Raw genomic sequence first — 22,419 nt, forward strand, 5'->3', positions numbered from 1 at the left:
ACTTATTGGGGGGATCATTTTGCAATTCATATAAATGCCTAACCACTATGTTGTACACCTGAAATAATATATTGAATGTGAACTGTAATTGAATAAAAATTTTTTTAAAATTAATAATTAGAAAATTACAGATAAAGCTAAGTTCTCCAACTGTTTCTTAGAGGTACAGTATATACAATGATTACTTTGATGCATACAATTCTATAGTTTTTAAAAAATATTTAAATCTTTGCTTCATTTGGAACTTATTCTGAATACATGGTGCCATATAGAGTCAACTTAATTTTTCCCCCAGATAACTACCCTATCTTTCTAACACCATTTGTTGAAAAGTCCATGTTTTCCCCAATGATTTGTTATGGCACATTTATCAAATTCTAATTCTTATATAATTTGAGTCTATTTTCATCTTTATATTTCATTCCATTTGTTTGTCTTTTCCTGACCTGTGTCATGTGCGTTAATTGTAGAGGTTGTATAATATGCTGTATTATCTGTTGGGAGACAATTACCTTTGGGTTTCTTGCATTTTTGCACATCTTTTGAGCTGAAGATGCCTTTTTCTGGGCTATCTTTCAAGGATATGTGTATAGCAAACAGCCTTGGAAGAAAGAGACAGTGTCTTCTGGAAGCAAAGATTATGAAAGATTTGGGTTCCCTAAACTCAGGGTTTCCCCCCTTAATGCAACTGACCTGGCCCTCTTCTTGTCCCCTGTGGGAATTAGGGCTTGGGGACCCACACAGAAAAATGTTGATGACGCTAACACTTTTGTTGTACCCAGTATCTCGTGTCTTCTACTAGCATCATGTGACTGTGCCAGGCTAACTTGCTAGCTTGAAAGAAGGGTAAAATCTCTGACCCCTCCCAGTTCTTGACTTAATCTTGCAGGGTGCTCCCTCCTGAAAGCTCTTCTTGCTTAGAGTTTCCTGGTACTCTTGCATGTGTATTTGTCTGTATAAACCTGAGAATTAGTTAACCTATTAGTTAATTAGTTAAGCTATAGTTCCCAAAGCCAGTCAATCAAACAAACAAAAACTTGTGTTTTTATATGGAGTGTGTTAATTCCTCAAATCAATTCAGGGAGAATCTATAACTTCATTGTTAAACGTTCCTCTTTTCTATTCTCATGGTCAATATTATAATCCAGGTCCTTATCAATTTACACTTGAACAATAGCTCTTCTTAAAATTAAATCTTGGATTTTTTTTTAAAATATTTTTTTTATTGGGGAATTGGGGGAGGGGAACAGCGTTGGGGAATCGGAGAAGGGGAACAGACAAGTTGTCCTTTTTGTTCTTCAGTCTAGTTGTGGAGGACTTTGCTTCACTGGTCATGTTGGCACCATTACTGCACTCTTCCCGAGAGAGGCAGTCACTCGCTGGCCATTGGACAGCCGCTCACAGTGGCTCATGAAAGCACATGCCAGCTGCTGGCCAGCCCCACTGCAGCCTACACCATCGCTGGCGGCTCACGGCAGCCCAGCTCCAGGTTGAGCTGTTGTTCACCATCTTAACTGTAGAGGGCGCAGCATCACTGGCTCTAATGTGGGATCTGAACCAGGGCCCTGCTGCTCGGAGCTGGCGTCCCAAGCCAACTTTTAACCAGCGTGCCACTTGGCTGGCCCGGATTTTGTTTTTTAAATAAGTTAAGAGAAAGCCCTTTTAAACTAAACCTTAGGATGAAAAGCGTAGTGGCCAAAACATGGCTTGTCACTTAATAAAACCTGGGCTTCATCTGTAAAATGGGTAATAACAAAGCCTACCCCATAGTGCTGTTGTGAAGATGAAATGAGTTCATGCATGTGGGTCGGGCATGGTAAAAGCTCAATAATTGGTAGCAATTATTATTATAATTACTTCTATTTTGTAACGGTGATCTTTCATCTCATTTGGTCAGGTATTCCAGCTCTAATCATTTTAATGTATGCAAGTCTATATGGTGAGAAAGCTTGGGAAATTTCTTAAAATATGGAGATATGATTTATTGGACACCTATGCAACATGGATTCATTAATTTGACTAAAATGATTGTGATCATCTATAAATAAAATCCTCCCCCTCAAGTGCATCTTTTAATTGAAAAAACATTTTGCCTTCCTCATGGAGGCCACTACTTCATCATTTTTACAGTTCAATGAGAATGAAAGCCCTGCTGATTCAGGAAAGGGATAGTAATGGATGGTTTTGTTCTGTATCAGAACTATTATGATAATTCTGAGGCATCCATCCTTAGAAAGGTTGGTTTGTAGATTAAAATTGATAGAAGGCATAGCAATCTTAAGAATTTTTAACTGGAATTTGGTTATTTGCTTTATTATAAGGCATTTTTTTTTAAAAAAGATTTTATTGGGGAATTGGGGGAGGGGAACAGCATTGGGGAATCAGGGAAAGGGAACAGACAAGTTGCTGTCCTTTTGTTCTTCAGTCTAGTTGTGGAGGACGTCGCTTCACTGGCCCATGTTGGTATTATCATAGTGCTCTTCCCGGGTGAGGGAGTCACTCGCTGGCCATTGGACAGCCGCTCACAGTGGCTCATGAAAGCACATGCCAGCTGCTGGCCAGCCCCACTGCAGCCTACACCATCGCTGGCAACTCACGGCAGCCCAGCTCCAGGTTGAGCTGTTTTTCACCATCTTAGCTGTAGAGGGCGCAGCATCACTGACCCTCATGTAGGATCTCAACGGGGGCCCTGCTGCTCAGAGCTGGCATCCCAAGCCAACTCTTAACCAATGCGCAACTCAGCCAGCGCTTAAGGCACATTTTTCAATTCTCATTACTTCATTTGGATATTAAAAGTCCTGCCTTTTATGCCATAATAAGATATCTGAATGATTTCCATGATAATATGCTGGCTTTTTTTTTTTTTACACCTAAATCTAAAATACAAAGGAAGTTCTGAGTTTTAAGAACAAGTCACTCAGCATAGTAACCTTTTACAGAGACAGAAACAAAGCTCAGGCAAGGCCTGCATGGACTGTTTGGAAGAGCCAGGTGGGATTTGAGGCAAGGTCTCTAAGCCCAAACACACCCATTCTTACCGCCCCCAATTCTTATGGCTCCTTAAGATCCATTCTACCTGAAGAAACCAAGAAGCTAGTTCACATCAGCTGGTTGGCAGGGATAAGAAAAGCTGATCAACATATTTCTCTGGAAGAAATGTGCTTGATGAGGAATTATGAAGATGAGCAGGAGAAAGGCTCTAACATCAAAGTTAGACCTGAGGAGAGCTCTGCTTTCAATCCTCTGTTCATCTCAGTATCCCTCCCCCCAGTCTCTTGGCAGTTTAGAGTATCAAGAAACTGCTGTAATCTGAAGAGTTCTGCATAAGTAGACACATTGAAATGTGGCCAGGGTCCATATTGTCATGTTAATTGGTTCTCTCAGGCACCTTACCTCTGAGGAAAAGCATGCCCTCTATTGACTGGTTCTCCCAGAAGGTTGTAGCTGAAACCACATTCCCTGTTTTCCCCCCAGGTATAGTTTCCACAGGCCCTTCTATTGTAGGTACAATCTCCACCCATCTCGACTCTGCTCTTTGCCCCAGGAGGATGGTCTACGGGAACTGCAACAGGAGCGTTGTTCAGGCTTCTAGTTGTGTTCAGCCAATGGAAGCAGAAGGAGACGGAGGGTCCATCTTGACTCTCTTCCAGGTTGCCATGGGTTACCTGCACACCTCCATCAAGGACCACAGCCCTCCCCTCCAGCCTAGCTGTTGTCTCCAGGGTTTTGGAAGCTGCTAAATTCCCATCCTCTAGAGTAGGAAGTTAGGAAGTTAATATATGAAGTGTAAAACTGAGAAACCAACAAATGGTCACATAAGAATGCTATTTAGAGAAACAACCAGATGAAATAATTCAGTGTTCCCGAGGGAGAGGAAATTGGGCCCAGCGGGGAAAATGGAGGGCTGTTCTTTTACAAAACAAGTCTTGTGGAGATCTTTGCCTTTTTAGACTACGCATGTATTGATTTGATTAAAAAAAAATACACTAATTAGTACAGAGTATTCAAAATGATGGACTGGGTTCGGAGAAATATTTTGATTCAGGTCAGATTTCATGAACCCAAAGCACTAAGGAGAAGCTGACTAGGTGTGCCTTACCTGCATATTGTAAAAATAAACTTGAGGGAGCAGGTGACCAGCCACTCTGCGTACAACCTTGCCAAGCTAAGGGGCCATGATCTGAAAGCCTATAGCACTGCCTTTTATTGTACTTTTACTGTACCTCACTGGGTGCTCTGAGAACAAAGCAGGGCCAGCAGAGTGCTGTTTCCTATTTCTGCTGGCCAAACTACATTGTCCACCATTCTCGGATACATAGAGGGTGCCGAAAAAATGTATACACATTTTAAGAAAGGAAAAACTGTATTAAAATTGTAATAATATATACCGATAACAAAAGATGAATACAAGTCATGTGTATACATTTTTTGGCACCCCCGGTATATTTTTCTTCACTGCAAGCAGATAGAAATTTCACAGGCCAGTCAAAATCTTCATAATACACTTTAATCTCTACTAAGTGCCACACCTAACCGATAATTTGATTTTTAGCCACATGAGTTTCAACCTTCAGCCTGAATGTGGGAAACATAAATATCAACACCTACACCTAAAGGCTTCCTGGACCCAGGGCCGATGTTGCTGGAGCAGTGACTGGGGGAGTTGGAGTGAGAAAAGAGGTCAAGGAATGGTGCTTGCAGGATTCAACGAACTCCTAGATGGAGTTCCAGGAAATGGAGGGAATGTTCTAACCTTTTGGTACCCTTCCAGGGCAGACATGGGAGCTTGACCCAGGCCACGAGGGAATCTCATCCTACTTTATTTTGCAACAAAATGGGGTCCAAGCAGGGCATGTATATGTGTAACATTCAAAGTTCCTCTGTGCGGAGGTTCTAATATATCAAAGGAAAGGCACAGTGGCCTTGGCTGGCATACCTTGCTTGAAAAAATGATCTAAAAATTATACATGTCTGTGCCAGGGCCTCCTTAGGAGACCAAAGCCTCCTTAGGAGACCCCCAAAACACTTTTTTTCCCCAGATCAAAGTCAACATGTTTGCTCAATTAAATTAACATTCTTATTTCCATAGATTCCTTCAGCAGGTGACATGACGATGGGGACAGAACAAGAGAGCAAAGGCCCAGGATGTGAGAGGCATTTTGCAGTTTATGGAGATGTGACCACCAGCATCCCATTACGCTTGTTATTAACAGCAGTACCGCAGAAATCCAAACCTTGCCTTGGAGAAGTTCCTACCTAAACTTTATATTCTGAAAAATAACAAGAACGAAAATATGCCTGTAGTTTAGCTATATCACCATGCTTATTATGCCAGCCATCATAGCTTCTCGTGACTCACGGTGCTTTAGGAATTGCATTTTCCCCAGTAATGATTCATTTGGATTGATGGGAGACTGGAGTCCCAACTTAAAGTTTTGGAGTTTTAAACAGCTGTCCTCATTTCCACGCACTTAACTAGATCTAAAGTTGCCATTCTAGAAAAGGCACATATTATCATTAATCACAGTGTTTGCATCAAGTTTTTATAGTTTTTATTATGCTTTCACACACGATATTGAATGCTGTGGTTTTGAACCTTTGTTGCGTATTAGAATCCCTGGAAGCATTTAGAAAAAGCCAGCATGTCTAGGTTGCAACGTCCGAGTTCTGATTCCAGTCATTTAAGGTGAGGCCCAGGCATTGGAATTAGAGCTCCTCAGATGATTCTAATGAGTAGTCAGCAGTGAGAACCACTACGCTGACAGCTTCCCAACAAACACAGGACAAAACCCAAGGTCCCCACCATGACCCACAGGACTTACATGATCAATCTGAGTTCCCTGTCCCTTGTCCCTTGCTCACCACACTCCAGACAAAGGAGCCTCTTTGACATTCTCAAACATGCCAACCAAATTCCCATGTCAGGGAGTTTGCCATTCTTAGAACCCCTTCTGGAATGTTCTTCCCCTAGGCATTTGCCTGTCTTGCTCCCTTTCTCCATTCAGGTCTCTGCTCAAATGTCATCTCCTTAGAGAAGCCCTCCTTGAACACTCCAACTAAAATACCAGCCTTCACCACTCTGTCCTCTTACTCGGCTTATTTTTGCTTCATAGCACTTGAAGCACATAGCATCAACACGACATATATTTAAGTTTATCTAGCCTACATCAATGCCTTGGAAACAGTAGAAGCTTAATAAGTATTTCTGAACGAATAAAGAGTGGATGAGGATAGATGTAAAATAATGCAAACCCTGGTATGGAGCAAGTACTTGATAAATGCTTTTTTCCCCAACGCACATAAAGCCAGTTGCTGTCGCATGCAGCCTCGCGACATACGGAGGAACAGCGACCCCTGCTGGAATTTGCACCTGAGTCCCAGAGAGAATAAAAGTCCACTAATGCCAGTCGCAAGAAAGAAACTTAAATACTCAGTATCCGACGAAGCCTTCTGATGTGCATTCATGAAAACTTCCTAATGAGATATTTCTGACATTTACAAAGGCCTTTACTTGGCACATTTCCCTAAGCATGTTCTCTTCTGCCATCTTGTGGCCAAGATGGGGAACCTCCATACAGTTTGCAACGACCTCACTTAGTCAAAAGGAAAATCCTGGGCTGCTGAATGAGCTTGCCTAGAGTCATTTTCTAAAAACACCTGTGGTCATTTGACCAAACCCGGCACTACCCAGCTTCTTGGGCTTCCATTTTTTATAAACATGAAACAACAGAGGTGACTGTCTCGTTTGGTGGCTTCTGCCGCAGGGACAGCTGAGAGCAGTGCCTGAGGGCCACCTCCCCAGAACCCAACTGTGCCTGAACTTTGTCCTCCCATTCTGACACAGCCCCCATTGTTAACTAGCCACAGCTAGACCCTGATGATTTGGTCTGGGCACTCGATAAATACCTGTGAACTCCATGAGGGCAGGCTTTTTCTATTTTGTACCCCGGTATATTAAACCACATTTAGCACACAGCAGGTTACTAAATATGTAGTCGTTGAAGGAATGAAATAATAATTGCTAGCACTTATAGAGCACTGCCACATCTCATGCACTTTACAGACACCAGCTCACAAATTAGGGTGACCGATTCGTCCCTGTTTGCCCAGGACCATCCAGGGAACTCGTTCAGTCCCTGACTAACAGGGACAGGTGGTACCTGTATTTGTCAGCTCAGGCTGCCATAACAATATACCATAGACTGGAGGGCTTAAACAACACAACAGAAGTTAATTTTCTTACAGTTCTGGAGGCTAGAAGTCCAAGGTCAAGATGTCATCAGCGTTGGTTTCTGGTGAGACCGCTCTTCCTGGCTTGTAGACTGGTGCCCTTCTCACTGAAGGGAGAAGGGAGAGATTTCCTCTTCTTTTAAAGGCACTAACTCCATCATGAGGGCTTACTTCACCCCTGGGATGCCAGCTGTAGGTCCTTACTTCTTATTGGAAACACGTGGGTTGTGCCTTTTAGCAACGGGGTGGGACATTCAGGGATACCTTATTTTATTGTGCTTCACAGATGTTGTCGTTTTTACAAATTGAAGGCAAGACCCTCCACCAGCAAAAAGATTACGACTCGCTTTATTGTAACACATGTTTTATTGCAGTGGCCTGAAACCAAACCCACAACAGCTCCAAGGTATGCCTGCACTAAGTATTCTTTCCAGGCTTGTAAACCAAGCCAAGGACCCCAAGTTAAGACTCACGGCTTAACTGAAGTTTAGCCCCTGGAGGTTGGTCTCACCGAAGACTAAAATCCTGGCTGAACAGCAGGGGGCAGCAGAGAACGACATCTCTGTCCAAAGGTATACAGCTTAGGGAAAGGCTCTTGGCATCTTTTGCTGGCAACTGCAAAGCTGGGGAAACCTGTCAAACAGAGCTTTTTGACAGATGGCCTATACTTCCCTCCTCTCTTTTATGTGGTGATGGGGGACAGAGAACATTTTAGAAGCTCTTTATAAAATGGAAGCTGCTAAAAAAAATACTCCATTGTGGGATGGGAATAATGATAGTAATAATTATTCCTTGTAGTAATAATAATCATTAATCCTTGCGACTTCATATAGTAGAGTGCTTAACATGCTGTCTGCACATATTCAGTGTCCAATAAATGTTAACTACTGTTGTTTGTCATAAAAAAAAATGAGGCTTCAAAAAATTTCCAGAATGCATGACAAAAAACCTATGGCTACAATGGTCAATAAAAATCAAACTTGAACATACACTTAATAAAACAATTTTATAAAGTCTAAGATAGATCACAAAATAAATATTTTACTACCCTGAAAGAAATAAAGGACGTCTACAAGATAAAAAATATATATATATAGAAATGCGGAAACAAAACAAAAATAGTTTGATATGAAAAAGATTCATATACACATTATAAACAAACACTTCTCAAAATAGTGCAGATTTTTGTTATATGTGATGAAGTCCTGCTATTTTCAAAAAAAGCATTTCCGCTCCCCTACCCCATGCTGATTTGTACTTTAATAGTCAACCAGTCTTTAATGTCAGTGTACTATTTTGGTTATATACTGATCAGCCCAGAGCTTAGAGAAAGGTTTAAAGCACAAAAAAATGGGGACCAAGGGAAGGGCAGAAGACCAGAGGTTGTTGATGGCCTCATGCATCCCCTCCGCCACTCCTGCCACATGACAATTGCCATTTACTATCTCACATCTAGAACACCCAAGTTGACACCCATCAGTCTTAATTATGTTTGGAAGAAGTGGTCAAATAGCCAGAGGGAAGTTAGCTTTGAAAACGGACCGCTAATGAGCAAAGCACCCCATATCATATCATTTAAAGGCCAATGAAGATGATGTAGGAGTCCTTTCTGTCCACATGCAAAGGGATCTAGTGTTAGATAGAGGGGTGGGCCTTAATTCAAGTATTTGGAAGTCTGTTGTGCGTCAGACGCTGTCAAACAAAGGATTTGTAAGACCTCAGAATGTCTAGCGTTCTCTGTTTTGTAGAAGAAAATGAGATCTAAAATGTCCAGAGTGGCCCAAAGTTACCCAGAGAGTTAGGACTAGAATATCTTTTGAGGATTTAGAATTAGTTTTCTTTTGGTTATTCACAAAAGAAGGGTAATGAAAGCTGAGTGTCCATCATTATAACTACTGATTCCCCCCATCAAAGGCCTAAGGTAGAAGTTAGAGGGTAGAAATGATCAGAGAGGCGAAATTATATAGCTAGTCTTTCACACAAGTTTATTAATTAGGCTCATTCAAATCATTACTGAATGTGCAGTTCTCTGCCTCTTCCATCTCACTCCTCATAGCCCAAGAGGTTGAAAACATTTATTTGACACGTAGAGGACTACCATGTTCTGGAGACTAAACATAGAACAGGGTACACACAGAGCTTTCAGTCAAGGAAAAGCTTGGTAGTTAGGATACACTGAGGGATGTGTGATGGGAGAGAGCAGAGGAGAGACACAGCCTAACGTGGGGGGATGGGGACAGGGAAACTCTTGGAGGAAGTGGCCCGAATCCTGAAAACGATGAGGACTGAGCCAGGTGGACAGGGTGGGTGAGCAGTGGGTAGAGAATGGATGTCTCAGGACCTGATTTTTCTTTTGTCTTTGATTTGGAAGTGAGAACTTGATGCATTCCAGGAACTAGAAAAACTCAATGTTGGTTGGATCAGAGTGAGCAGAGAGAAAGAAGAGATGTCCAGAGGAAAAAGAGCCTCAGAGGCCTCAGTTAAGAAATGAGCCCTTGATCCTGATGGTGGAGAAGGTCTTTGGCAAGGTTTGATCATCACATTTGCGTTTCTCACTCTGGACTTTGAGTACTCTCTTTCATTGACAAGCTTGTGCATGAAGCATCTCAGAGGTCCAACATGGGCCCTTTCTAGCAGTTCAAGAACCGGTTCCAACATTCAGAGCTGTGCACAAATATGTCTAACAACAGTTGCTTGTTTTTATAAGAGCACCCAAGTAGACTCATTCTGGGTCTGAAACCTGGGAATGGTTAAATGATAAATATAGTGTTTGGAATTGTTTGGAAGAATTTTTATTCAGGAAGAAAATGCTCGTGAGCATTAAAAAAACATTTTGAGATGGTATATAACTATACACACAGAAAGATCCTAGTAATAAAAAAGAAGTGTAGCTATATATATACTACATCTGGGGAAAAGAGGACCAGGAAGAAACAAACCTCGATATTTCATGTTCCTAGAAGTTATTATATGTGGGTTTCTTTTGTTCATGCTTTCATCAACTTCTGATGAAATTTTAATAAGCATGCACAGATTTAATAGCTAGGAAACACGTTAAGGATTTCTTACCTTACCCAAAAACACACAGACACTTATGCTTAAGAACGGGAATTTATTTCATATTATTAAAACTCCAAAAATAATTACTGGCTTTTACCTGAGTGGTCTTTTGAGTTACACATAATTTAAAAAGAGATAGGGACTGGAAAAACAAAACAAAAAACAAAAAGTAAAGGTATTAGCTAATACTAGCTGGTACTTTATTATGTATCATCTGAAAGCCTATAAATTCACTTCCACATTGTTTCCTGCTTCGTTTAAGATTGTTTCACAGAGTGTTAGAATGCAAACAATATAAAACTTGGTCAACCTTTAAAAAATTGTTAGTCCAAAATAACTTCATTTGTGTGGTAGGAAAGGAGTTAAATGCAGGGTATGCACCATTGTAAATGTGTGTGTGTGTGTGTGTGTGTGTGTGTGTGTGTGTGTACGCTCACACATGCACACACGTCCGCATGCATGCATACTTTAAATAAGATTTCTCTTTAAAAAAAATAAGATTTCTCCTAGAATTTTAGTTTGCTTCTAAGCAACTGTTGGTGGTTGCTTATAAAATTGCTTTCTTGGTGTGGTTTACAGTTCTGAAGTCTTTCCCATTGGGGGCCATCCAACAGTGTCCTGCCCCCTGGGGAAAGAAGTGAGGGCATAGTCTGGGCCCAGTCCATCCTCCACTTGCTTGCTGACATTCACATCTGTGTCTGTGAGACGGGATCTATTTTGCCATATGGGGTTTCCAGGTTCTTTTTCTTTTCATCCTCATCAAACTGAGCTTCAATCTCTGCTGGATTGATGTAAGTATAGAATCGAGCCATGATGGCAAAGATGATGCAAACAACCAGCAGCAACGCAGCAAACAGAATGTACTCGGCCCACTTTGAAGGAATTGGAGTTGGAGCAAGAAAGAAACAAAAACAATACCAGTTATAGTAGTGTATCTAGCACGTGTATATTTCTTGCTGTGTCCAGATGGACGGTGCTTTGAAAATAAATTGTTATAGAAAATTGGTAGGCTCCTGCCATAGATATAGAATGGTCAATTATGGCCACAAATACTGAAGGGTCAGCTTATCTTGAGTGCTCAAGTGTAAAGATAACATTTTTCTAATAGCACCGGAACGCAGAAACACAAGACTTTGGGAAGATGAGAGAAAATTTCTGAAAAACCCAAGTCTCAAGGCACGTAGCTGGCCCCTGGAAGGACGGGCACCAGGGAAACACCAGGCAGTGCTCTTGAAAGAAAAAGGATGTGCTGGACAGTTTGAAGTCGAGACCCCCATGTTATCCCTTCGCAGTACCTTGAGGTCATGAGCACACAGCTCTGAGGGGACCCGGTAGGGGAAGTGATGAAATTCATGGGGTGGGGTAAGGGACAACTCCCTTCTGAAGCAGATGTACTCATGTGCTGAAGGGAAGAGTTTAAGTATCATAAAAAGCCGCCACTTAATTTTAGCTGGAAAAATTACAACAACCTTTAGCATGGCTTTAACTTTAGGTCTTATGACAGTTTCTGGATCACATGTGTGGTTTGGGGCCATTACGTTGCATTCACAGAGGCTAGGAAAGATCTTTTCTTTGCTAGTAAGCCACATTACGGGATATGTATGTTAGTCCAACCTGGTTATTTTGGTTGCCAACTTCCAACTGTAAAACATTCAGTGCAAATAAGAAGAATAAGCAAATGCTGGACCATGAGACCATTTGGTAGCTGTCCTGTTTGGCTGGTCTGGCAGTTTTATTCATCCACTAGCTGAGATGACCATGTATATGTAGGTGGCTAGGGAGGGCCATCATGATGACCGTTAATGGATAAGACAGTGGTATCTATGATCTCCTTTTCCATCCCGTACCTGTTCACTGAACTGGCCTGCTCCTGCCACGATAAGCACGATGATGTTGCCAACTGCCACTGTCAACAGCCATCCTGCTTGAAGCACTGACTTCATGTTGGAAGGAGCCTGAGGACGCAAAGCAAAGAGAATTCCAGTCTAGATCTCAGCCTTAGCAGGGGAATACAACTCATGGATGCCTTTAATTAAGCAGTCTACCCTAAAAATGTACATTAAAAGTCAGGCTGGTTTAAATGTAACAGGGATAATCACTTGGACAGCAAGATACCCCAAATGCTCAAGTTGCAAGAACATAACAAGGATCCCTTGTTTTACATTCTTCACATACTTGCAAAGTTGCCATCCTAGTTAAATAGACAAATCTACAGGTGAACAGATTCTATTTCTACAGAGGAGTGTCCAAGCAAAGCCATCCAGCATGATACCTTCTTCCACCCACATGGAGGCTGCTCTCTGAGCTGTGAGTTTCCCTGCTATGTAACCAAAACCCCTCTTCAAACTCTTGTCACCTGTGTTATTTATAGTCACCTCCTTTATTAACAGTGTGAGGTCACCACAGAAAGGGATTATCTGGCTCATATTTACAATCTCTACTGCAAAACTTGAAGGTACTAGATATTGTGGGCAAACAATTACTATAATTGTAGTTTTGATCAAATCATTCAGAAATTAATAAGTCAGGTATTTGCAAAATTTGCCTCATTGATATAATATACATAAAAGCAATAATATATATTTTTTTATCTTTTGAAAGCTAGGCCTTAATCAGTGTGTTTACTGGGAGCTACAGAGAGACCTCAACTGAACCTTAAAGATAATGAGGACAAAGACCTGGAAATGAGCACTGTTATGAATTGTTGATACCATATGGTGTTTTCAGAAAGCAGAGTCTACTGGCTATCATGACCGTGCTAACAGTCATTAATACGGTTTTTCCTACTTGGAACTACAAACCTCTGTGTATGACTGTGGGAATATAGACACATATGATATATGCACTCACAAAGCTAAAGAGTAATATTCTTAGTCAATAAAGAAAAGACTTGGTGATCTCAAAAACCTTGTCTGGTGGAATATGCCATAATGCTTTCTAGAATTATTTTAAACTATAAATATATGGCCACCCCAGATTTACATGAAGTCCCAGCAGCATTTTTGAAGGCAGGGGTATAGGGAAAGGGTGGTAAAAGCAATGAACAAGAAACCTGAGAATATGAGAACTCCAGTCCAGTAACAGAGAAAACCACCTCGCCACAGGTCATGAGGAAATACTGTGGGATTTGCAGAGCCATGTTAATTGTGTTCGGTGAAATATCTTGAAATTCTTTCTCTTTAGGGCAGCCATCCTAAACCAGTAAGGCAAAAATTAAAATCAAGATTGCTTCTAAAATAAAAATTGCTCAAACAGGCAAATTGAGTTTGGACTTCTAGGGTTGTGTCAAGTACACATTTGCAATGTAAATACACAACACTGCTTTTTATACTCGTGATGAGATGGCCTTGGTGGGATTTGAAAATATGTTCACTGGTGTTTTCCTCTTAAATAATAGAGGAGATTGGAAGTGAGGCTTGTTTAAAACATTGCCATCTCTTTAAACTAAAAGTGTCAGATACTGGTCAACATGAACTTTTAGTAAGAGTAAGTCAGTCTGTTCAATTTTCGTCTAATGGTGAACTTAAGTCAGTTGTAAGTTAAAGAACTGGTGATGAATTGAATTAATTCTAAACTCATTTAAAATACAGATGCTAATACTTCTGTAGTTAAATCATTACTATGTCCTAAGTGTGTGCGAGGACTCAGATTGGGAAAGTTGGAGTAGAACTTCTGATATGATGGAATGAGTTACTAACCTGTGTTCTGATTACATAGGTATATGCACTACCGAATCCAAGCTCTGTTTTAAAAGATTTTTTACAGTTTTCTGGAATCCCTGCTGAGATTAGTGTGAAGTTTTTTCTATGAAAAAAAGAATAATACAGGTTAGCATTCTTGGTATTAAACGCTTCAATGAATTGTTTAAAGAAAAAGATTTGAAATCCATGAAATTTGGAACAAAGGGTCCAGTATAGATACTTACTCGCCAGAAGGTAAGAGCTGATACTTGCTGGCGTTGTTACTGGTGATATCTGTATAATTTTTCCCATCCACTGTGATGCTGAGGCTGTAGTTCAAAGCATTTACAAATCTGAAACAGAAAACCATGTACCTTGTGACTGGACTAGGAAATGATTTGTTTGAGGTCATAGTATGTACACCTGAAGTTGGTCTATGCTCCATATTGGAAGGAATTTAAGATGTTTACAGAATATTTTTAGAGTAAAAGCAGAAAGTAAGCAATTATGCCCTTGCTTACCTGCTCATGAAAACATACCTAAAATAATTTTTTTTAAACACCGTTAAATGCCAGGAACTATTCTAAGTACTTTGTAACTAGGAACTTGAATTTCAATGATGTTTTTTGGAATATCAAGTATGTACTGAAATAGGTGATGATTCCTTTCCCTTCAAGAAGTCAGCCATGCCTTTGTGTTTCTTGCTTCAGAACCTTTAGAGCTAAAGTGGTGAAGGACCAAAAGCAGAAGCTGCTGCTAAGAACCTAAAAGACAGCTTCCAACTGGGGCTTCTTTTTGGGGTTTGGGCAGGGAAGCCCATTACTTTCCTTTTACCTCTAAAGAGGAGCCTGAGGCAGGAGGGGCTCCAGGGGATGGAGAGGAAGAAGTGACCAGCCCAGCAATCAGAAACAGTTTTGGGGAATGCCCCTCAGGGAGGGAATACCTGTGCCTGCAAGTCCTGAAGTGACAGTGACTGGCACCTCGCTGGAATACAGCTAGAAATGGAACACCCAATAAGACTGGGTGCACAGTCCCAAGATTTCACCCTGTGCTCAAGCTTCACGTGGAGCTAGCTGAGTTGTGTGGGCAGATGATTAGAGACCCATTCCTTAAATGTTCCAGGCTAGAGAAGACCCTGACACTCTTACAAAGTCTGACAATTAAGTTCGCAGACTCATCCTAGAAAAAGTCCTCCATACCTCGTTGCTGAATATCACTACCATCACCTTCAAAGTACTCCCCTTGGAAAGCTATGGACCGATGCCAGCACCTAGTCCACTCTTCAAAGCAATTTTGGAACTTTTTTTCTGGAATGGACATCAGAGCTGTTGTCATGTTACCCTTGATGTCCTGAATGTCATCAAAATGTCTTCCTTTCAATATTTCCTTTATCTTTGGGTAAAGAAAGAAGTCATTGGGGGCCAGATCAAGTGAGTAGGGAAGGTGTTCCAATACAGTTATTTGTTTACTGGCTAAAAACTCCCTCACAGACAGTGCCGTGTGATCTGATGCATTGTCGTGATGCAACAGCTATGAATTGTTGGAGAAAAGTTCAGGTCATTTTTGTCTAACTTTTTCACACAATCTTTTCAGCACTTCCAAATAGTAAACTTGGTTAACTGTTTGTCCAGTTGGTACAAATTCATAATGAATAATCCCTCTCACATCAAAAAAGGGCAGCAACATCGTTTTGACCCTTGATTTGGTCTGACAGAGTTTTTTCGATCATGGAGAATTGGCTGACTTCCATTGTGCACTTCGATGCTTTGTTTCAGGGTCATATTGGTACACCCATGTTTCATCACTAGTGATAACATGGTGCAAAACATCGTCTTGCCTCTCCAAAAGGTCTTGGCAAACTTCAGCTCTCCTTTGTTTTTGTTCATTGGTGAGCTCCTTTGGGACCATTTTTGCACACACCTTTCTCATGCCAAGATTTTCAGTTAAGATTTTCCTGTTTCTCTATCGATGTTCACTTGGTCTACTGTGCTTCACAGTCAGCTGATGATTTTGACACACAATTTGACAAATTTTTGCAATGTTTTCATCAGTTCTGCTCGTTACTGGCTGCCCTGATCCTCTCTTCATCAGTGACGCTTTCTCACTCCTCAGAAAAATGTTTAATCCACTTGTATGCTGCCATTTTCTTCATGGCATTATCCCCATAAGGTTGGACTAACATGTCCCTAATTTCACTTCCACTCTTGCCAAGTTTAACAAGAAACTTAATGTTTGTTCATTGCTCTAATTTAAGCTCAGACATTCTCCTGGCGGCACATGAAAAATGCAACAATAATGAACACCATCCAGCAAGACACCGCCACACATCGACACGAACACAGCTGTGAGACACTGATATACTAAGGTTATGGAACCTTACCAAGCTGTTTGTACAGTGCTGCCAATGTAAGCGCACGGTGGCAAGTTCGCGAACTTAATTGTCAGAACTCGTGAACTACCCCAGGGAGAAGAAGGGTGCTGCCCAAAATAAGACCAGTTGATTTTTCCTGCCAGATAGGTGAGCGAATGTTTACAGCAGATTATCCAATTTAGAGAATGGGAAGTAATAATAGTGTACACCCAGGTATAACAAAGAATAATTTAACTTCTACATCCTTAAAATATGTGGACAAGTTTCATCAACATTGTGGCAACAAGTTAATACTGGTCAAATTCTAGGGACTGGGAGAACATTTCTATGAATTAAACTCAGGTCCTGATTTTAGGCATTCAACTTAGCATTCAACTTTCTATGATTAACATAGAAAACTGAACCTGACCTGAGTCAATAGGAGCCTAATAGGTGAATTAATACTGCTCCAAACTACAAAAACTAGTTTTATCAATGATTGAGATGAACCATTCAAAAGAAAAGTAGGCAGAGTATGAAGTTAGGAAGTTGGCCCTTGGTCCTGGGTCCTGACTTTATAACTTATAAGACTGAATAAATCCCACTCTAAGATTAGAGTACTATCACCTGCCTGACATTTGTCTCAGGCTGGTACAAGATTCCAAAAAGAATGATAATAATCTGAAAAAACGCAACATCACACATATCAGATGCACACATAGAAAATAATGAAGCATAAGCAGCAAGCACACTCTGCTTTGAAGGGTCAGGAGAGCAGAGATCTAAGATCTATTGTGCTCGAATAGTTTTCATCAGGCACAGTCCTAGAGTCCCATTAAGGCTCAAGGTAGCATAGGCCTCTTAGGAGTACCAAGATCTAAGGCTACAAAGTGATCATGGAATGAGATATGGAGAATGGGAGTTAGCTGAGAAAACGGCAAGATGGGACCAGGTCTTTAAAGAATAACCAAGGGGCTGAGAGTCGTTCCTTCAAATTAAAAAAAAAAAAATGGCTTTGTGAGATAAATTCACATACCACAAAATTCATCCATTTAAAGTGTACAATTTAGTGGTTTTAGTGTGTGCACAGGGTTGTGCAACCATCACCATAATCTAATTCTCATCACTCCGAAAAGAAACTTGATACCCATTAGCAGTGACTCGCCATGCCCCATCCCCTCAGTCCCTGGAAACCACTAATCTGCTCTGTCTCTATGGATTTGCCTGCCATTTCATGTCTGGCTTCTTTCCCTTAGCATAATGTTTTTAAGGTGCACTCATGTTATAGCATATATCAGTAGGTACTTCATTCTTTTTTATGGCTGAATAATATTTCATTGTATGGGTAGGCCCTAGTTTGTTTATCAGTTGATAAACATTTTAGTTGTTTCCACATTTTGTCTATTTTGAATAATGCTGCCATGAACATTCATCTACAAGTTTTTGGATAGACATATGTTTTTCATTTTTGGGGGGTATATACCTAGGAGTGAGATTGCTGGATCATATGGTAACTCTATGTTTAACATTTTGAGGAATAGTTTTTCAAAGTGGTTGCATGATTTTACATTTCCACCAGCAGTTTATAAGGATTCTAATTTATCCACATCCTCACCAACTCTTGTTATTGTCTGTTTTAAAATTAGAGCCTAGTGAGTGTGAAGCAGTATCTCATTGTGGTTTTGATTTTTTATTAGTCAGATCATAGTCATCCTAATGACTAATGACACTGAGAACCTTTTCCAGTGTTTTTTGGTCATTTGTATAATCTCTTTGGAAAAATGTCAATTCAAACACTTTGCCCCTTAAAAAAAATTGGGTTATTTGTCCTTTTATTATTGATTTGTAAGAATTTTTTATATATTCAGAATATGTCTCATCAGATACATGATTTGAAAATATTTTCTTTCATTCTGTGAGTTGTCTTTTTACTTTCCTGATGACATCACTTGTAGCACAAAAGTTTTCAATTTTGATGAAGCCCAAGTTATTATTATTTTCTATTGTTGCTTGTGCTTTTGGTTTCATATCTAAGAAGCCATTTCCTAACCCAAGGTCACAAAGATTTACTCCTATTATTCTTCTACAAATTTTATTGTTTTTGTTATAGTAGGTCTATGATCCATTGAGCTAAGTTTTGTGTATGGCATCAGGTAGAGAAGGTCTAACTTTAGTCTTTTGCATGTGGATTTCTAGTTGTTTCAGCACCATTTGTTAAAACTCAATTTTTTAAATGAAGGGTTTTGTTTTGTTTTGTATTTAAATTTACTTATGACCAATTATGCCTCACTGTCACTTCCTCCTGAAAGTATCATATCATTATCAGTATGATAGTCATGAAAACCAGGATTGAAATAAACTGAACTTACAACCAGGACTCTGCATAGCTTTTTTCAAATCTTAAATTGAGATTTTTTTTTTTAGAAACTCATGAAGCATACAATCACATTATCTATACTAATGATTTTTGTACCCATAATGAATAAAAATATTCAGTAAAATATTGTTTTTTACTTTTCTCACCCTTTTTATATTTGTTTCTTGTGTTACTTATCATGCACATATTTGGTACAATAGTTTATATATAATTTATAAAGGAGGCCATATTTATAGTGGGTGCATGCTCAGAATGTTTTTATTGAATGTAATAAAAAGTCTAAAGACCACTGCCCTTGAGAAACTTCTCACATGTGGACAAAGAAACATATATGAATGTGGGTTGTGGAATTGTTTGGAAAAATGAGAATAACCTAAGTTTCCTTGAATAGAGAAATGGATAAATAAATAGTGGTATATCCATGCAATGGAATATTATATAGTGGTTTAAGTGCATACATATGGGATATATATGTCAATATAGCTAAAATTAAAATAATATTTTATATTATTTATATTATTGTAGAATGATATATACACAGGACAATAACATATTGTTTAAAAACATGCTCAAAATTATTTATAGATACATATGTATGTAATAATATATAATGTTAGAAATGCATGAGAGGGCTGGCCGAGTGGCACGTTGGTTAGGAGTTGGCTTAGGACGCCAGCTCTGAGCAGCAGGGCCCTGGTTCGGATCCCACATGAGGGTCAGTAACACTGCACCCTCTACATCTAAGATGCTGAACAACAGCTCGACCTGGAGCTGGGCTGCCGTGAGTCACCAGCAACAGCGTAGGCTGCAATAGGCCTGGCCGGCAGTGGGCGTGCGCTTTTGTGAGCTGCCCTGAGCCACCGTGAGTGGCTGTCCAATGGCCGGCAAGCGACTGCCTCACTCGGGAAGAGCATAATGATAATACCAACATGGGTCAGTGAAGCAACGTCCTCCACAACTAGACTGAAGCACAAAAGGACAACAACTTATCTGTTCCCCTTCCCTGATTCCCTAATACTGTTCCCTTCCCCCAATTCCCGAATAAAATCTTTAAAAAAAAATGCATGAGAAAGATTAATATTGAATTCTTGATCCATGCCTTTTGAGCCTTTTGAGCCATGCTTTTGCTCAGGCCCGCTCCTAGCTCTTTGGAGTGTACTTTCTCTGCTAATAAACTTTTCTTTCACCACTTAAAAAAAAAGAAAAATTCTCAATCAATTTTTGACTGAAGTATTGCCACCTTATTTAAAAGACTCTATTTAGGGTAGTTTATTTAAGTCTTGCAACTTACCGATACCACATAATTAAAAGGATACCATTTTGCTTAAAATTCTGTGTATTCTTTCTTTAATTCACACATTACTCAGAAATCTGACTTCCTGAAATTCTTGAAGTTGTTCTATTTATCAGTTAGTTTCTGAATAGTTGTTCAGAACTTCTCTTTTCTTATGGGTTGTCTCCTGGACATTACTAATAATAAAGCCTTGGATCTATTAAGAATTTGATGTTGCAATTAAAAGAAAAAAGTTTTTGATGTATCTTTTATTTTTTGGGTGGGCTGGTGGGGTAGTGTTGCTATTTCATGGGTACTTCTTTTCCAAGATCTCAACAAAGACAATTAAAAAAAACAAAAAATGGAGCTTTAACAGCACCAGAACAAGAGAAGATACCACAATTTAAATTGTCCAAAGTTTCCAAAGTTAGGAGACATTTCTGAAGAAATCAAAACAATGAATTCTGAGGCACAAAAGAATACTATGAGGCATAGAGGAAATCCCAGAGGCACTTACAGCTCAGAATCAAATACAAAGATCAGGAAAGGGCCAGGTGACCAATATCAGAGAATTTCCTTCCAGATCCACTAGGGCAGTTGTGTTATGTGCATGTGTGTGGGACAGAGCAACAATCCAGAAGACACAAAAGAAGATGTGTGTGGACTGAATTGTGTCCTCACCCCCCAAATTCACATGTTGAAATCCGAACCCTCAGTACTTCAGAATATGGCTGTATTTGGAGATAGGGTCTTTAAAGAGATAAAATAAAGTCACTAGGGTGAACCTTAATCTATTTAGTATTGTCAGTTTTAAAAAAATATTATAGCCATCCAATAGTCATTATAGTCATGAAACTCATGGTGGTTTTAATTTATATTTCCTGAATGGCCAATAGTGTTGAATGTCTTTTCATGTGTTTATTTGCCATTTGTATATCTTCTTTGGTGAAATGTCCATTAAAATCTTTTGCTGTGTTTTTTTTTTAAACTAGATTATTTTCTGATTATTGAGTTTTGAGAGTAATTATATACTCTGGATACAAATTCTTTGTCAGATATGTGATTTGTAAATATTTTCTACCAGTGTGTAGCTTAGCCTTTATTCTCTTCACAGTGAGATTTATAAAACAAATGTCTTTAGTTTGGATGAAATCTAATTTATCAATATTTTCATACTTTTAAAAATAATATTGTGTATATATAATGCAACTATATATACAATAGAATATTACTCAGCCACAAAAAAGAAGGCAATCCTGCCATTGTGACAACATGGATAGACCTAGAGGACATTATGCTAAGTGCAATAAGCCACACAGAGAAAGACAGGTACTGTATGGTATCACTTAATATACAATCTAAAAAAAAAAAAGTTGAACTCATAGAAATAGAGAGTAGAATGGTGGTTGCCAGGGACCGGGTGGATGGGAAATAGGGAGGTGTGGATTGAAGAGTGCAAACTTTCAGTGCTAAGATGAATAAGTTCTAAGGATTTAATGTACAACATGGTGACTATAGTTAATAATACTGTATTGTATAGTTGAAATCTGCTAACAGATTAGATCTTAAACATTCTTAGCACAAAAAAAGGAAACTGTGAGATGATAGATGTGTTAACTTGATTGTGGTAAATACTTCACAATGTATAAACATATTTAATCATCATTTTGTACACTTTAAATATATACAACATTGTCAGTTATAACTTAATAAAACTGGAAAAATCATAAACAAAAAATAATGCTATCATTTTGATAAGAACTGCACTAAACCCATAGATCAATTTGGGGAGAATTGACATCTTTACCATATTAAGTCTTCCAATCAATGAACCCAGAATATCTCTCCATTTATTTGCCTTGTTATTGATTTCTTTCATAAGCCTCTTGTAGTTTCAATTCACAAATCCTGTATATATTTTATTAGACTTATAACTAGCATTTCATTTTTGGGGGGAAGCTATTGTAAATGCTATTTAAAGTTTCAGTTTCCAATCATTCATTGCTAGTGTATAAAAGTATAATCTTTGTTTTGTTGTTGGCCTTGTTTATATCGTATACCCTTTTTAAACTTACTTATTGATTCTATGAGCTTTTTTGTAGAGTCCTTGGGACACTCTATGCAGATAATTATGTCATCTGTGAGTAGGCATAGTTTTATTTCTTCCTTTTCAATCTAGATACTTTTACTTCTTTTTTTTTTTTAAATTGGGAAATTTGGGGAGGGGAACAGTGTTGGGGAATTGGGGAAGGGGACCAGCCAAGTTGTTGTTCTTCAATCTTAGTTGTGGAGGGCGCCAGTCGCCATCTGGCTGCCCATTGGCAGCTTGTGGCCTCTAAGCTCAAGGTGCTGTGTTCAATCTTAGTTGCGGGTGGGCATAGCCACCATCCCATGTGGGAGTCGAACCCAGCAGCCTTGTTTTTAAGAGTGTGCTCTATCCACTGAGCCA

At 39.5% G+C, this 22,419-nt stretch overlaps 1 protein-coding gene across 1 annotated transcript in view; it reads right to left on the reverse strand.

The window, feature by feature from the left end:
• Positions 1-10,264: 10,264 nt before the first annotated feature.
• The window catches only part of SLC15A1 (solute carrier family 15 member 1), a 49,248-nt gene continuing 37,093 nt past the window's right edge, over positions 10,265-22,419 (reverse strand). Inside the window, exons 18-23 of the mRNA XM_019634538.1 lie at positions 16,952-17,001; positions 14,216-14,323; positions 13,989-14,094; positions 13,343-13,483; positions 12,138-12,245; positions 10,265-11,162 (exon numbers count right to left, since the gene is read on the reverse strand). Of these exons, the coding sequence (XP_019490083.1) occupies positions 10,977-11,162; positions 12,138-12,245; positions 13,343-13,483; positions 13,989-14,094; positions 14,216-14,323; positions 16,952-17,001 (699 nt within the window). The 3' untranslated portion in view covers positions 10,265-10,976. The remainder of the gene's footprint in view (positions 11,163-12,137; positions 12,246-13,342; positions 13,484-13,988; positions 14,095-14,215; positions 14,324-16,951; positions 17,002-22,419) is intronic.

Source organism: Hipposideros armiger, unplaced genomic scaffold (assembly GCF_001890085.2).
Source record: "Hipposideros armiger isolate ML-2016 unplaced genomic scaffold, ASM189008v1 scaffold_1719, whole genome shotgun sequence".
Taxonomy (NCBI): domain Eukaryota; kingdom Metazoa; phylum Chordata; class Mammalia; order Chiroptera; family Hipposideridae; genus Hipposideros; species Hipposideros armiger.